Source organism: Carlito syrichta, unplaced genomic scaffold, assembly GCF_000164805.1.
Source record: "Carlito syrichta isolate Samal-C Ts95f unplaced genomic scaffold, Tarsius_syrichta-2.0.1 Scaffold313449, whole genome shotgun sequence".
NCBI classification, from domain to species: Eukaryota; Metazoa; Chordata; class Mammalia; order Primates; family Tarsiidae; genus Carlito; species Carlito syrichta.
Genome location: NW_007257545.1, coordinates 557,544 through 572,228, shown reverse-complemented (window position 1 = coordinate 572,228; position 14,685 = coordinate 557,544). Strand labels below are relative to the sequence as shown.

At 42.3% G+C, this 14,685-nt stretch overlaps 1 protein-coding gene across 2 annotated transcripts in view; it reads left to right on the top strand.

Annotated features, from left to right (window-relative positions):
* ARHGAP17 (Rho GTPase activating protein 17) overlaps nt 1-14,685 on the top strand; it is a 59,587-nt gene that overhangs the window by 18,195 nt on the left and 26,707 nt on the right. For both annotated transcript variants that reach the window (XM_008070493.1, XM_008070491.1), the window contains exons 9-13: nt 2,214-2,341; nt 4,379-4,490; nt 5,460-5,541; nt 9,433-9,513; nt 12,006-12,119. In XM_008070493.1, the coding sequence (XP_008068684.1) occupies nt 2,214-2,341; nt 4,379-4,490; nt 5,460-5,541; nt 9,433-9,513; nt 12,006-12,119 (517 nt within the window). The remainder of the gene's footprint in view (nt 1-2,213; nt 2,342-4,378; nt 4,491-5,459; nt 5,542-9,432; nt 9,514-12,005; nt 12,120-14,685) is intronic.

The following is a 14,685-nucleotide window of genomic DNA, read 5'->3' as shown; positions in this document are numbered from 1 at the left end:
CAACTGAAGCCACAGTGAACACATTGCCTCCTGAACTACACTAGCATTTATGGTCTACACCAGAAGTCGCAAACAGCCATATCTTGTTAAACATTTTTTAAAAGTTAGTTGCCATCATTTAAAAGCCAGATGCTTTCATGTAACAATCCTGATTTCTGGCTTCTCTTGAAGTCATCAGAAATTTCTCATGATGCTGGGTTTGCTTTCCCACATGGCAACGTTGGTCTAGTGCTGAGGAGCGGCTGCCACTTTTTGGCAGACCATGTGCTCTCAGCATAATTCACACACCTGTGCTACCTATCCAGCCCCTGTAGCCAATTGTGTTTGCGACCTTTGTCTATACCATTGATCTGCCACGTCTTACTTAGCAAACTTGTCTTGCTACTGACTGTTACATGTTTATATGTATGTCTTGTGTCTCCTTCACAATTCAGTTGCTCTCCCCTTTTGGGTGGGAAGTCTCTGTGAACTTTATGCACCTACTGCAGTCCCTGGCACATAGTAGGTCTGTTGTTGGAGAGGCTAGCACCTGAGGTGATTTGCCTCACAACTTGCATCTAGGTCAGTGGGTCTCACTTGTGCCCTCTGTCTCCACTTGTACCCAGGGGGTTGGGTGGGGTATTAGGCACATTCTGTTCAGTGATTATTAGAAAGTTCTAGCAGAGGTTAGGAGTATACCTGCCCTTCAGCATTACAGGGTCGAGTTTGTGGTGAAGGTGATTCCAGGTGTAATTTGTAGAACTCCCCTGGGTGATTCTAGTATATCCCCTAAGGAAAGGGTCATGTGGCCTTTTTCAGCCTGTGTTGAGGATCATTATTTTTTTTAAAAGGGGCAAAATATTCTAGGTAGTTTGATCTCTGAGAGGATTACCACAGAGCTCTGTCTTCTGGGAAGGGCCAGGCCCCCGGATGCTTTTTCTATCAAATTCCACTGGACTGGGGCTGGGCCTGGGGCCGGGTCAGAGATGAGGAGGGCTCCTGACAATCTTGACAGTGGCCTGCTTCCTGTTCCTGTCCACTACCTCCCTTCCCCTCACCTCTTTCTTCAGCCTTTTCCTCACTTGCTCTTTCCATTCATTTTTAGCTTTTCATGAGCTCTCAGGTCTGTGAATTTGTGGGATTTCATTTTTCTTCCTTTCCCCACATGCAGATTTTGTGAGGGCCTGTACCTTGCTGTGTCGTAGGCCGAGAGTATGTGTGAGAGGACACACCAGAGTAAATATTGCCTTCTTCCAACCCAGCTTTCTAGTAGCAAAGGGGTTTAGGGACAAAGGTCTATTAATGGTGCCAAGAAGGATGTGAGCCTTTCCTGTTGTTGGAAAGAATTAAGTATTTCTCCCTGGAGCAGTTTGCACCCTCTTTTGCTTCTGTGAGCTTCTCAGACAGTATTAGATCTCTACAGTTCCCACAGGCAGGCCAAACCCAACTTGATACTGCTTATTCTAATTTAATATATCCATTTTCTAAATTCTTCTTTCTGTTGTATTGCTTTATTATTTGTATTCCTGCTAAGCTGCCTCACAGGACCTAAAAATAATATAAAATATTGCTTTACTGCTGTCAGCACAACCTTCAGCCTCAGCTGCTTTGGGGCTTCAGATACTGCATTTTTTTTCCACTCAGAAATTTTTGGACCTGTTTGGGGATGCGGCATTCTGAAGCACTGCATGTCATGGAGATGTTGCATTTGATATGAGTTCACATTGACCATCTCCAGCTTTGTACGACAAATGCTTGACTTGTGTCTGAAGTTTTCAGAGATTGTTTCCATTTTCACAGTAAAGGAATCTATTTCTTGTACTCTAGCTAGAAGACCAGTGCTGCTTTGCATGGCTAGAATAAATTTCTTTTCAACGAAAACAGTGTTTTCCAATGACTCCTCCATTTTAGTGCAAAGCAGCCTGCCTGACGTGTGTTCATGTGGCGTGGCACAGGTGAAGAGCGCCATTGCAGCTTCTACTGGGCAGCTCATGTTGGGTGCCATATAGGCATGCTCAAGGCTTCTGTTCCACAAGTAACCGTCTCAGCCTGGCACATAGTTTGTGCTCCCGTAGATGGTAAATAGCAAAAGCGAATAGAACAGATGTATCCTCTTTTCCCAGAGCCTCAGTTACCAATCTGCTAGAGAAGCCCCTGTGGTAGTTTGGGGAAGAAAATAGCTTGGTAATGCCATGAGATTATTCTGTGTCTTACTGAACAATTTGCCACTGTAGATAAGTGGGCAGAAAAGCCAGCCTTCGGGACTCCTTTGGAGGAACACCTGAAGCGGAGTGGGCGCGAGATTGCGCTTCCCATTGAAGCCTGTGTCATGCTGCTCCTGGAGACGGGTATGAAGGAAGAGGTAAGGAGGCCTTTGTGGTCTTGCATGACTAGTTCCCATGCCCTTTCTTGTGCCCAGAGAACCATGCTCCTCCCGGCTGCCTTACACACTCAACCCTCCCTTAATTACACTGTCAGTTTTGTATAGACCAGTGGCTCTCAGACTTTTGTCACCATGACCCACATTTAAAATCGTGACCTTGTACATTATACCTGCCTGTCTGTGCATGAAACAAAGATTTTACTGAACGATATTTACCTTTTCTACTTGCAGTGCATTCTGATCTTTTTTGTCCTAATTATTTTGTTTTAAACTCTGGTTGTGATTGTGATAACGGGACAGTGCTTCCTTAGTTTTTAGGAGCAAGCACCTGTATTAAGAATTTCACATTTGTGCAGTACTATGCAACTTTTGAGGGTGGGAGAGCATTTACATACTTAATTTTACGGGATTCTTACCCCTCAAATCCCCATAAACCAAGTAAGGCAGTTCTCATTTCTCTTCTTAAACAGATAAGGAAATTAGCACACAGGGAGTTCACACTAGGTTAGAGCCAGAATCAAAATGTAAGTCTGTTGTTGTTGTTGTTTGTAAAACTTTTCATTGAAATACAATGTACATACAGAAAAGTACACATGTCATAGGTGAGCAGCTTGGTGAATTTTCGCACCTAAACTCACCCATGTGATCAGCACCCAGATCTAGGAATACTCCAGAAGTCCTCCTTGTGTTTACTTTTGGTCACTTCCCTTCCCCCACAGTGTGACCTCAACTTCTAATAGCCTGGATCAGTGCTTCTCATCTAGGGCCAAATTTACTCCCCAGGAGATGTTTGCCAAGGTCTGGAGATATTTTTGATTGACAACTGAGAAGGGGAGGTGCTTGTGGTATTTAGTAGTAGAGGCCAGGGATGCTGCTGAACATCCTGCAATGCACAGGACAGCCCCCCCAACAGAGAATTATCTAGTCAGTACCTGGAAACCACGACATTTTGGCTTTCTTAGAACCCTGCCTTAAAACTCATGCCTGTCTTGGTTGACTCTTCATGCATTATTTTTCTCTCTTTTCCAAGTAACATTTAGGTCAGTGAAAGTGATCAGCAGCCTTTTCTAACACTTTTTCTTTAAACATCAATTATGCTTTTTCTTTTTAGAGAGGATTGAGTCTCACTCTGTTGCCCAGACTGGAGTACAGTGGGTTGATATTAACTCACTACAGTCTCAAACTCCTTGGCTTAAGCAACTCTCCTGCCTCAGCCTCCATAAGTAGCTGGGACTACAGGTGTGTGCCACCATAGCTGGTTAATTTTTTATTTTTTGTAGTGATGGGCTGTTGCTGTGTTACTCAGGCTGGTCGGAACCCCAAGCAGTCCTCCTGCCTTGGCCTCCCAAGGTGCTGGGATTACAGGTGTGAATCACCACACTCAGTTCCAGAATGTCAATTGAAAAAAAAATTCTAAATTTAGAAAACTTATAGCAGTTAGTCTTGTGGAAGTAGTAAAAGCTTTTAGATAGATTTCTACTAGGGGCCAGGCACGCTGGCTCAGCCTGAATAATCCCAGCACTCGGAGGCTGAGGCGAGAGGATTGCCTGAGCCCGCGGGTACAAGACCAGCCTGGGCAACTTGGTGAAACCTCCTCTCTACAATAAATCACAAAAATATACTAGCTGGGCATGGTGGTGTGCATCTGTATTTCCAGCTACTTGGAAGGCGGAGGCGGAAGGATTGCCTGAGCCCAGTAGGTCGAGGCTGCAGTGGCCGTGAGCAACAAGAGTGAGACTCCAACTCCAAAAAAAAAAAAAAGATTTCTGCTAGGCATATGTATTTTAGTAATGAAGCAGGGTAAGAGCTAACATTGATTAAAAGTGGACTAATCTCTGCCTGACGCTTGTGCTTGGCTCTCTTCCTTCCTTCTGACAACCCTGCCAGGCAGGCATTATTGCTGCTGTCATAGACAAGATGTGCTAAAGTTGGGATTTCCCTTCCATCAAACTGTATGGTGTTTAGTGTAAGACTCCCAACCTGCCCTTGATGCTAATGACCTTTCATTGTTTTTAGGGTCTTTTCCGAATTGGGGCTGGGGCCTCCAAGTTAAAGAAACTTAAAGCTGCTTTAGACTGTTCTACTTCTCACCTGGATGAATTCTATTCAGACCCCCATGCTGTAGCAGGTAAGCTCCAAGGATGAGTGAATCCTGTCTCAGATAGATCCTCAGTTAAAAATCCAGTTTTAATTATAGGTTTAAGTGACAAAATGGAAATGGTCTCCTGATGAAATTCTTTAATGTGGCTGGGTGTGATGGCTCAAGCCTATAATCCCAGCACTTTGGGAGGCTGAGGCAAGAGGATTGCCTGGACCCATGGGTTGGAGACCAGACTGGGCAACAGGGTGAGACCTCATCTCTAAGATAAATCAAAAAATTAGCTGGGCGTGGTAATGCACGCCTGTAGTTTTGGCTACTTGGAAGGCTGAGCTACTTGGAAGGCTAAGGCGGAAGGATCGCCTGAGCCCAGGAGGTCGAGGCTACAGTGACTGGGAGCGTGTCACTGTACTCCAGCCTGGGCGACACAGTGAGACTCCAACTCAAAAAAAATAAATTATTTAATGTATATATAATGTTAATATACACACACATCTTTTCTATTCCTTTTTTTTGTTTTCCTAAATTTTTTTTTTTGCCAAGTTGCCCAGGCTCTTCTAGAACCTAGGCAGTCAGCTCACCTTGGCCTCCCAAAGTGCTAGGATTACAGGCTTGAGCCACCGCACTTGGCCAGTTTTCCTAATTATTAAGTAAGGATGAAAGTAGCTTATAATGCAGACATTTTAGACACATACTTGTATTTTCTTCCCTCCTTTGACACATCCAAATCTATATCTACCTGAAGAAATTATGTTAAAAGGATGGTTTTAAAACTAATTTTAATTTCTGTTGACCTCTCAGTATATTTTTGTAAGAGCCTGAATTTGTTTTACTAGTACTTCATTCTCTAAGCATTCCTGCCGAATTATGATTTGTTATATATACAAATATATACCCTGGAATATTATAATTGACATAATTTTAATTTGCAAAATAATAGGTCCTGAGATTCCCAGCCTAACCACTTTTCATACTCAAAAAGAGTGTTAATGATTTCAGGTGCCTTGAAGTCCTATTTACGGGAATTGCCTGAACCTTTGATGACTTTTAATCTGTATGAAGAGTGGACACAGGTTGCGAGGTAAGTTTAAAGAACACGGAGTTTTAAAAGTTTAACGGAATGATGTGATAGTGTGCCCTATTTGCAAATCATTTTACTTTTGGGGATTATAAAATAACATTAAAAATAGTATATTTGTTAAATAATGTGTGTTCTAGTGCTTGTTTATGTTTAGAATTAAAATATTGAGTATTATAATTATTAGTATAGGAAGGTCACCGCTTATGTGTTAGGTTTTGTTTTTGTTTTTTTTTTTTTTAGTTGGAATCTCACTTTGTCACCCAGGTTGGAGTGCAGTAGTACGCTAATGGCCACCACAACCTCAGCCTGCTGGGCTCAGGCAATTCTGGCTCAGCCTTCTAAGTAGCTGGAACCACACAGGTGTGCACTACCACACCCAGCTAATTTTTGATTTATTGTAGAGATGAGGTCTTGCCAGGTTGCCCAGGCTAGTCTCAAACCCCTGGGCTCAGGCAGTCCTCTCGCCTCCGCCTCCCAAAGTGCTGGAATTACAGGTGTGAGCCACTGTGCTGGGCTTGTGTGTTGGCTTAAATTTATGTGATTTATGTGGATGAAGACATATATTGGTACTCATGTAATGGATTAGCTGATCTCAAGCCCCCTTTATATTGATGAAAACTATTACAGGGGACAAGTGTCATACTGACCAATGGCAGTGTGCCTGTCAAGCTGCATGCAAACTCAGCAGTGCAGTAATATATTGTTGACCACTGGGCACGGTGACTCATGTCTATAATCCTAGAACTTTGGGAGGCAGAAGTGAGAGGATTGCCTGAGCTCATGGGTTCGAGACCAACCTGGGCAACATGACGAGACCTCATCTCTACAGTACATCAAAAAATCAACTGGGTGTGGTGGCACATGCCTGTGGTTCAAGTTACTTGGAAGGCTGAGGTGGAAGGATTGCCTAAACCAAGTAACTGGTCCAGGCTGCTGTGGCCATGAGCATGCCACTGTATTTTAGACTGGGTGACAGAGTGAAACTTTGACTCCAAAAAACCCTCTCTATATATGTATATGTATAGTTGACCCTTGGACAACTCAGAGGTTAGGGATACCAACTCTGTGCACAGTCCAAAATTCACATATAACTTTTGACTTTAAAAGTTAACTACTGCCACGTTTCCTTCAGACATCTGGCCCTTTCTCTCCCTTGAGAAATAGATTTACCCTCTCTCTCTCTTTAATTTACTTTTTAAATATACTATTTTTCAAAAAAAAAATTAACTACTAATATTTAGCTACTAATAACCTACTGTTGACCGGAAGCATTATTGATGATATAGTCAACACATTTTGTGAGTTATATGTATTATATTCTGTATTATTACAGTAAAGTAAGCTAGAGAAAAGAAAATCATAAGAAAGAGAATATTTGTACATACCACTCATTAAGTGAAAGTGGATCATCATAAAGGTTTTCATTCTTGTCATCTTCATGTTGAATAGACTGAGGAAGAAGAGGGATTCATCTTGCTGTCCCAGGGTGGCAGTTCATCTATGGGTTTTTCAAATAGTCACAAATCTCAAAAAAATTTTCCAGCTGGGCTCGGTGGCTCAGCCTGTAATCCCGCGCCTTTGGGAGGCTGAGGTGAGTGGATTGCCTGAGCCCGCGGGTTTGAGACCCGCCTGGGCAGCGAGACCTCATCTCTACAATAAATCAAAAAATCAGCCGGGCGTGGTAGCACACGCCTGTAATTCCGGCTACTCGGGAGGCTGAGGCGGAAGGATCGCCAGAGCCTGACAGGCGAGGCTGCGGTGGCCGGGAGCGGCCACTGCACTCCAGTCTGGGCATCTGAGTGAGACTCCAACTCAAAAAAAAAAAATTTCCAATATATTTATTGAAAAACAACAGTCTGCATATAAGTGAACCCTGTGTTGTTCAAGAGTCAACTATGTAATGGTGATATTATTATTATTTTTGTTGTTGTTTTAGAATCAGAATCTCACTGTCATCCAGGCTGGAGTGCAGTGGCATGCCTACGTCCACTGCAGCCTCAACCTGCTGGGCTCAGGCAATCCTTCTACCTCATACCTCAGCCTTCCAAGTAGCTGGAACCACAGGCACACACCACCAGGCCCAGCTTATTGACTGATTGATTGATTGGTTATAGAGACAAGGTCTTATCAAGTTACCCAGGCTGGTCTTGAACCCCGGAGCTCAGGCAGTCCTCTTACCTCTGCCCCCCAAAGTGCTGGGATTATAGGTGTAAGCCCCCGTACCGGGCTAATGGTGATGTTATTAATAATAGTTAACATTTACTGAGCATTTTACTATGTGCTAAGTATTGTACTAGTCTTTATACTCATTACCTCCTGTAATCCTTAATTAATATCATAAAAGGCAGATGTTATCCTCATTTTACAGATGAGGAAACCAAGGTTTGGGAAGGAATGTTGCCAAAGTAGTAGCAAGTAATTGACAGAGTTAGAATTCAGACCCAAGCCTGTCTGACCCAATGCTGTGTTTCTATTTTTTTGCCACTTTCCCTTCACTCTCATCTTCAGTCTGTCTAGGAGATAGTTGATTTTAAGCAGGACAGCCTTGTTTAAAAAGTTGTAGAAGCTTCTTTTCAGCTGACTGGCCTTCCTTGTAGCCTTTTCCCTCATGGTTCTAACTGGCTTCCTCTCCGAGGTGACTAATTCTTCACCCTTAAGAGAATAGGAACAAATCTCACATCCTCTCATATGCCCTTCTCCCATCTCCAGACACTGTTGCCAGTTCCTCTCAGACAGGCCATGATTAGATAGGAGCAATTTGTTCTCATCAATTACGCTTCTGAATCCATCCCTTCTCACTTTAACCAGGTGTTTGCGTTTGAGCTTTCCTCTCTAACTGGAATGAGAGACTTTGTCCCCAGTAGATGGTGTTGAGAGACAAATTCTTAGTTTTTATTGTGTTGTTAGAATCCAGCCTGGTGCCTGGCCTGCTGTCAATATTAATGTTTATGTGACTGAATTAAATGGAACCTAACAATCAGTGTCAAATAGGGGAGAGTTCTAGGACTTCTTTTATTGAATAGCCTTCTTCACCCCTTCTAACCTCAGCTCTTCTATTTTGAGACTTCTAAACATGTCCCTGTAAGAAATAAATTTGTAAAGGGTGTGTTTGGTATTTTGATTTCATAGTTAGGAAACATCAAATGGACCTCCACCTCAGTGACACATCGACTGACCTCAAAAGTATAATTGTTTAACTTCTATCCGTAACTCTCAAGAATGGTTCAGTTTTGGAGGATGGTTCAAGTGATGTTGTGGCGGCAACTAGCAACTTCTAGCACTCTGTCCCTAGTGAGCAGAGTTGACTGCTGTACATGCTTCTCTTCATCCCATTTTTGTTTCTGACAGTGTGTATGTTGCAACTGTGTGGTTCAAGAGCTCTCGTAATTGCTTCACAGTCGAAGTGTGCTTCTTCATCTGGAGCCTGTGAGCAGTGTTGAAAGCAAGAAAAGGCCCAGAGATCTGGGTGCCTGCGGGTGTGGCTAGCTGATCTGTGGCTGGGCTGCAGTTAGGGTAGGAGAATCTGGGCTCCATGGAGCCATTCATTAATATACATATTTTCTGGACAGAATTTTTAGTAGTATCTTGTCTCCTGTGTGCCAAGCATTGGTCTGGGTGGCTTTATATGGTTGTACTACTGACATCTTGAAGTCATTCAGCAGAATCAACACTCTTATCCTGGTTTGCAAATCAGGAGACTGAGTCTTGGTGAGGTTAACTTAATTGTTCAGAGTTCAAATAGTTAGTTGTATTTGACTCTAAATTTGTTTATTTCCAAAATCTGTGCTGTTTTCCTACTGTGTTTTCTCTGTCAAATGGAAGCATCATTGTTAATATGCAGTTAATAATAATATTTTAATAAATTGTTAGGCATAAATTTTTTTTTCTCAGTGTGCAGGATCAAGATAAAAAACTTCAAGATTTATGGAGAACTTGTCAGAAGTTGCCATCTCAAAATTTTGTTAACTTTAGGTATGTATGATTTAGCTGCAATGACTCTGTAATGAAGATAGGTTTAGTCCCCAGTAGAGAGGTCATTTAATTCAAGCATGCTTGGCACATTAAGGACAAAACAAAACAAAACCCTGGAGAGTAACTTGGGGCTGGTGGGATAGGAATTGATATTTATCATTGTTATGAATCTGAAGCTTCAGTATCATGTCTGGCATTAAAACATAAATTGTCTTCTTATTTTACCACTGGAGCTATTGGCAAAAAAAAAAAATTGTATATTAGGTTCAGAGTCTAAATCGTCCAATATATAAAAGGCAAATTAATCAGTAGTTGTACTTTCTAATATCTTCCGTATATGCTGCATAATTTATTTTAAACAGAATATTAGTCATTCTAAATAAAATTTCAAGGAATAGAGATTAGATATTACTTTATGAAATAACTATATTTCCAGAAGCTTTTCCACGCTAAATTTTTTAGAATTTAACTTCTGTTTTCCTTTTGACTTAAAATGTAACTTTGAAGAATCATAGAGAAAAGAAAAAGGTGGCCCCAGGGAATAAATAGTCATTTAAAACCAAACAAAAAAAGCATTAAATTTAGTCTTGGGCTTTTTACTAAGCTAAGCTAAATATTCCCTTTTAACACCTGAAGTGTCACCCTGCCTTACAAGTGGCTTGGTATTTATAACATCCCTTATTGATTAACATATCCAACTTGGAATTGCAGATACTTTTTTTTTTTGTAGAGATGAGGTCTCACTAAGTTGTGCAGGCTGGCCTCGAACCTGTGGGTTCAGGCAATCCTCTCACCTTGACCTCCCAAGGTGCTGGGATTATAGATGTGAGCCATCACACCCGGCTTGCAGATTCTCTTAATCTATTCAGTGTATAATAGTGGGAACTCAGTAATTCTCAGTATGTTGGGTTATGGCCTTTTATTTTGTTCATTTTACTCTATAGTTTTTATTGTTTTGTTTTGAATAGGGAATACATTCCTGTGCTTCAAAATTCAAAAGGTTTACAGTGAAAAATCTCCCTCCTGTTTCCATTCCCCAGCCACCTAGTTCCTCTCCTGCGATGCAAGCAGTGTTTACAGTTTCTTATATGCATCTCAGCAAGAATTAATGTATATATAAACAAATATGTAAATATATATGTGTGCATATGTATTTTTTCTTCCCATTTTTTAAAAACCAAATGGTAGTGTATATTGTATATATCATTCTCCTCCTTGCCTTCTTTGCTTACCATCTTAATGTATTTGCTGATACATCTTAGAGATTTTCCTGTGTCAATACAAAATTAATTTTTGACTAAAGAGTACAAAATGAATTTTTTTTTTTTTTTTTTTGAGTTGAAGTCTCACTCTGTCGCCCAGGCTGGAGTGCAGTGGCATGCTCACAGCTACTGCAGCTTCGACCTGCTGGGCCCAGGTGATCCTTCCGCCTCAACCTTCCAAGTAGCAGAACCACAGGCATGTGCCACCATGGCTGGCTGATATTTTGATTTATTGTAGAGACGAGATCTCGCCATGTTGCACAAGCTGGTCTCGAACCCCTGAGCTCAGATAATCCTCTTGCCTCCACCTCCCAAAGTGCTGGGATTACAGATGTGAGCCACCTTGCCTGGCTTAAAGTGAGTTTTATTTTTGAGTCAGAGTCTCACTCTGTGGCCCAGGCTGGAATTCAGTGGGTGGCATGATCATGACTCACTACAGCCTGACCTCCTGGGCTCAGGTGATCCTTCCACCTCACCTACCTTAGGAGCTGGCACTACAGGCGCATGTCATTACGTCTGGCTAATTTTTGTGTATTTTTTTTGTAGAGACGAGGTCTTGTCTCAAACTTATTGCCCAGGCTGGTCTCAAACTCCTAGCCTCAATCAGTCCTCCTGCCTCAGACTCCCAAAGTGCTGGGATTATAGGCATGAGCCACGAGTCCCAGCCAAAATTAATTCTGTACTGATGATTGCGTAGTACTCTACTGTTTAGATATACTGTGATTTATTTATCTAGCTCCCTATTGATAGGTTCTTAATTTTTTGCTTTTATACTACTGTACTTATATATGAAAGAGTATATCTATATGCTAAATTGGATATTTTATAATTGCAAATAAAGGTTTTCAAATACAGCTTCCTTTACGCAATATACCTATGCTTCTAATTTTGTATTAAAATCATACTGAGCCCACTATTAATTGTCTGGTAATTTATTTGAGAGTAGAATAGATAAAGCACAAAGGATAAATGGATAAGAAATACTAACAAATAAAGGTTGAATCATTGAAATTTACATTTTGAGCTACTTTCCTTTTCTGAGCCCTAATTAGTCTGTTCTCTGAGACAACACAAAAAATTTGTGAAGTGCTTAACATGAGCCAGATTCTGATTCAGGAACACACATCAGTTAGAACCTTAGCAGCCTGAGATTGAACACCTGGGCAATAAGAGAATATTCTGCAAATATTTCAGAGGAGAAATATTTTTTTCTTCTCTTTTATTCCATAGGTATTTAATCAAGTTCCTTGCAAAGCTTGCTCAGACCAGTGATGTTAATAAAATGACTCCCAGCAACATTGCAATTGTGTTAGGCCCTAACTTGTTATGGGCCAAAAATGAAGGGTAAGTAATTGTTCCTCATATCATATCATTTCAATTTCTTCTTTCCACCTGATAGCACAAATAGAATATAACTCAAGCTATCCATTCTAGTTTAAGGTGTACCTCAGGGTGTTTTGAAGTTATTTTTCCATTCAGCTGACATTCTTGGAACCCAGCTCTGACCTGGATGCTCTCCCTGATGCTGGTCACACATTGGTGTATAAACCTCTGCTCTTGGGCAGTTAAGCAGCTCAGTGGTTACTGTCCAGTGATTAGATATACACACACATCTGTGTAGTTGTGTGTGGTATTGTTGGAGAGTGCAAAACTTTACCTCTACCCTCTTAGGGTCTCTGGCCAGCCTGAGAATTAAATTTATGTAAGACAGATTTTTTTTTTTTTTTTTTTTTGAGTTGGAGTCTCACTCTGTCACCCAGACTGGAGTGCAGTGGCTGCTCCTGGCCACCGCAGCCTCGACCTACTGGGCTCCAGCGATCCTTCTGCCTCAGCCTTCCGAGTAGCCGGAATTACAGGCATGCGCTACCATGCCCGGCTGATTTTTTGATTTATTGTAGAGATGAGGTCTCGCTGCCCAGGCGGGTCTCGAACCTACAGGCTCAGGCAATCCACTCACCTCAGCCTCCCAAAGGCACGGGATTACAGACTGAGCCACCGAGCCCCGCCGTTAAACAGATTTATAGGAAATTTTTACATGTACATAGAAGCCCCCATAGGAAAATGAAGACCCAATGAAGCAATTAGAGCCAAACGCTTATATACTAACTCAGACAAAAAGTAGTAAATTATGAAAACGTGACAAGACAGAGGGGCTTGAGCTAGGGGAGCTAATTGTGAAGAAAATACTAGGAAGATAGATAAGGATTAGTTTAACAAAGTTTGTTTATAGAGATGTCTCTCAGCCTCAATTCCCTGTCTCTGTTGCTAAGAATGTTTCTTTCCTCCTCATGTAAATAGGCCACTTTTCATGTGATAGTTTATCTCCTGTTGGAGCACCTTTCTTGCATCCGATGTTTTTCAAGTGCCTTTAACTCAAGATAATCCTTATGCCAAAGGGGCATATTTTGGGATGGCATATGCTGCCACCCTTAATATCATAGATATTATAAAGTATGATGGCAACACAGATGAAGGAACTTAATTCAGGCTGAGAAATTCAAGGAAAGTTCTGGTTAGGAAGTGGCACTTGAGGTGTCCCTTGACGAGTTAGTGGATTCCTACAGCTGGGATCTGCATGGTCCAGGGCATCGCAGGCATAAAAGGGCCAGCATTCAGGGGTGTCATGGTCTCTTGACAACCCTGAAGATAAGGAAGATAAGACTCTAACTGGGAAGGCCAGAGCCCGGTTATGAAGAGCCTCACATATCCTGCTGAGGTGTTTGATACTTATTTTGGGGTCATGGGGGAGTCATCAAGGTTCCTAAGCAGAAGAATGACTTGATTAAATTGCATTTAGAGAGATAATTTTGCTGGCATTGAGAAATGAGGACTGAATAGAGGAGATGGTTCAGGGGGATCGACCTCACTTAGTCTTCACAAATAATTTTTTTTTTTTTAGTTGGAGTCCCACTCTGTCACCCAGGCTGGAGTGCAGTGGTAGGATCACAGCCACCACAGCCTCAACCTGCTGGGCTCGAGTGATCCTTCCACCTCACCCTTCCAAGTAGCTAGAACCACAGGCATGAGCCACATGCCCAGCTAGTTTGTTTATTTATTATAGAGACTAAGTCTCACCATGTTGTCCAGGCTGGTCTCGAATCCCTAGGCTCAGGTAATCCTCTCACCTCAGCCTCCCAAAGTTCTGGGATTGCAGGCGTGAGCCACTGATCCCAGCCCTTTTTTGTTGTTGTTGGAGTCTCACTATGTCACCCAGGCTAGAGTACAGTGGCATGCTCATGACTACCTCAGCTTCAAGCTGCTGGGTTCAGGCGATGCTTCTGCCTCAGCCTTCCAAGTAGCTGGGACTACAGGCATGCACCACCATACTCGGCTAATTTTTTGATTTATTGTAGAGATGAGGTCTTACCAAGTTGCCTAGGCTGGTCTCGAACCCTTGAACTCAGGCAGTCCTCTCACTTTGGCCTACCAAAGTGCTGAGATTACAAGTGTGAGCCACTGCACCTGGCTACAAATAACCTTTTGAAGCAGGTACTATTGTCCTCATTTTTGCAGATGAGGATGCTGGATCTTAGAGAGGACAAATAATTTGCTAAAGGTTACGCCCAAGTGCTAGTTACTGAGCCTGTATCCTTAACCATCCCTTCCCTGCCTTCCATTCCTGCCAGTCAACTTTGTAAAATGATGAACCATTCAAGTTGCCATTAAAAGTACAGTGACTGTATGAATTTCAGCCGGGCTCGGTGGCTCAGCCTGTAATCCTGCGCCTTTGGGAGGCTGAGGTAAGTGGATTGCCTGAGCCCGCGGGTTCGAGACCCTCCTGGGCAGGCGAGACCTCATCTCTACAATAAATCAAAAAAATTAGCCGGGCGTGGTAGTGTGCATCTGTAGTTCCAACTACTTGGAAGGCTGAGGCAGAAGGATCACCGGAGCCCAGCAGGTGGACGCTGCG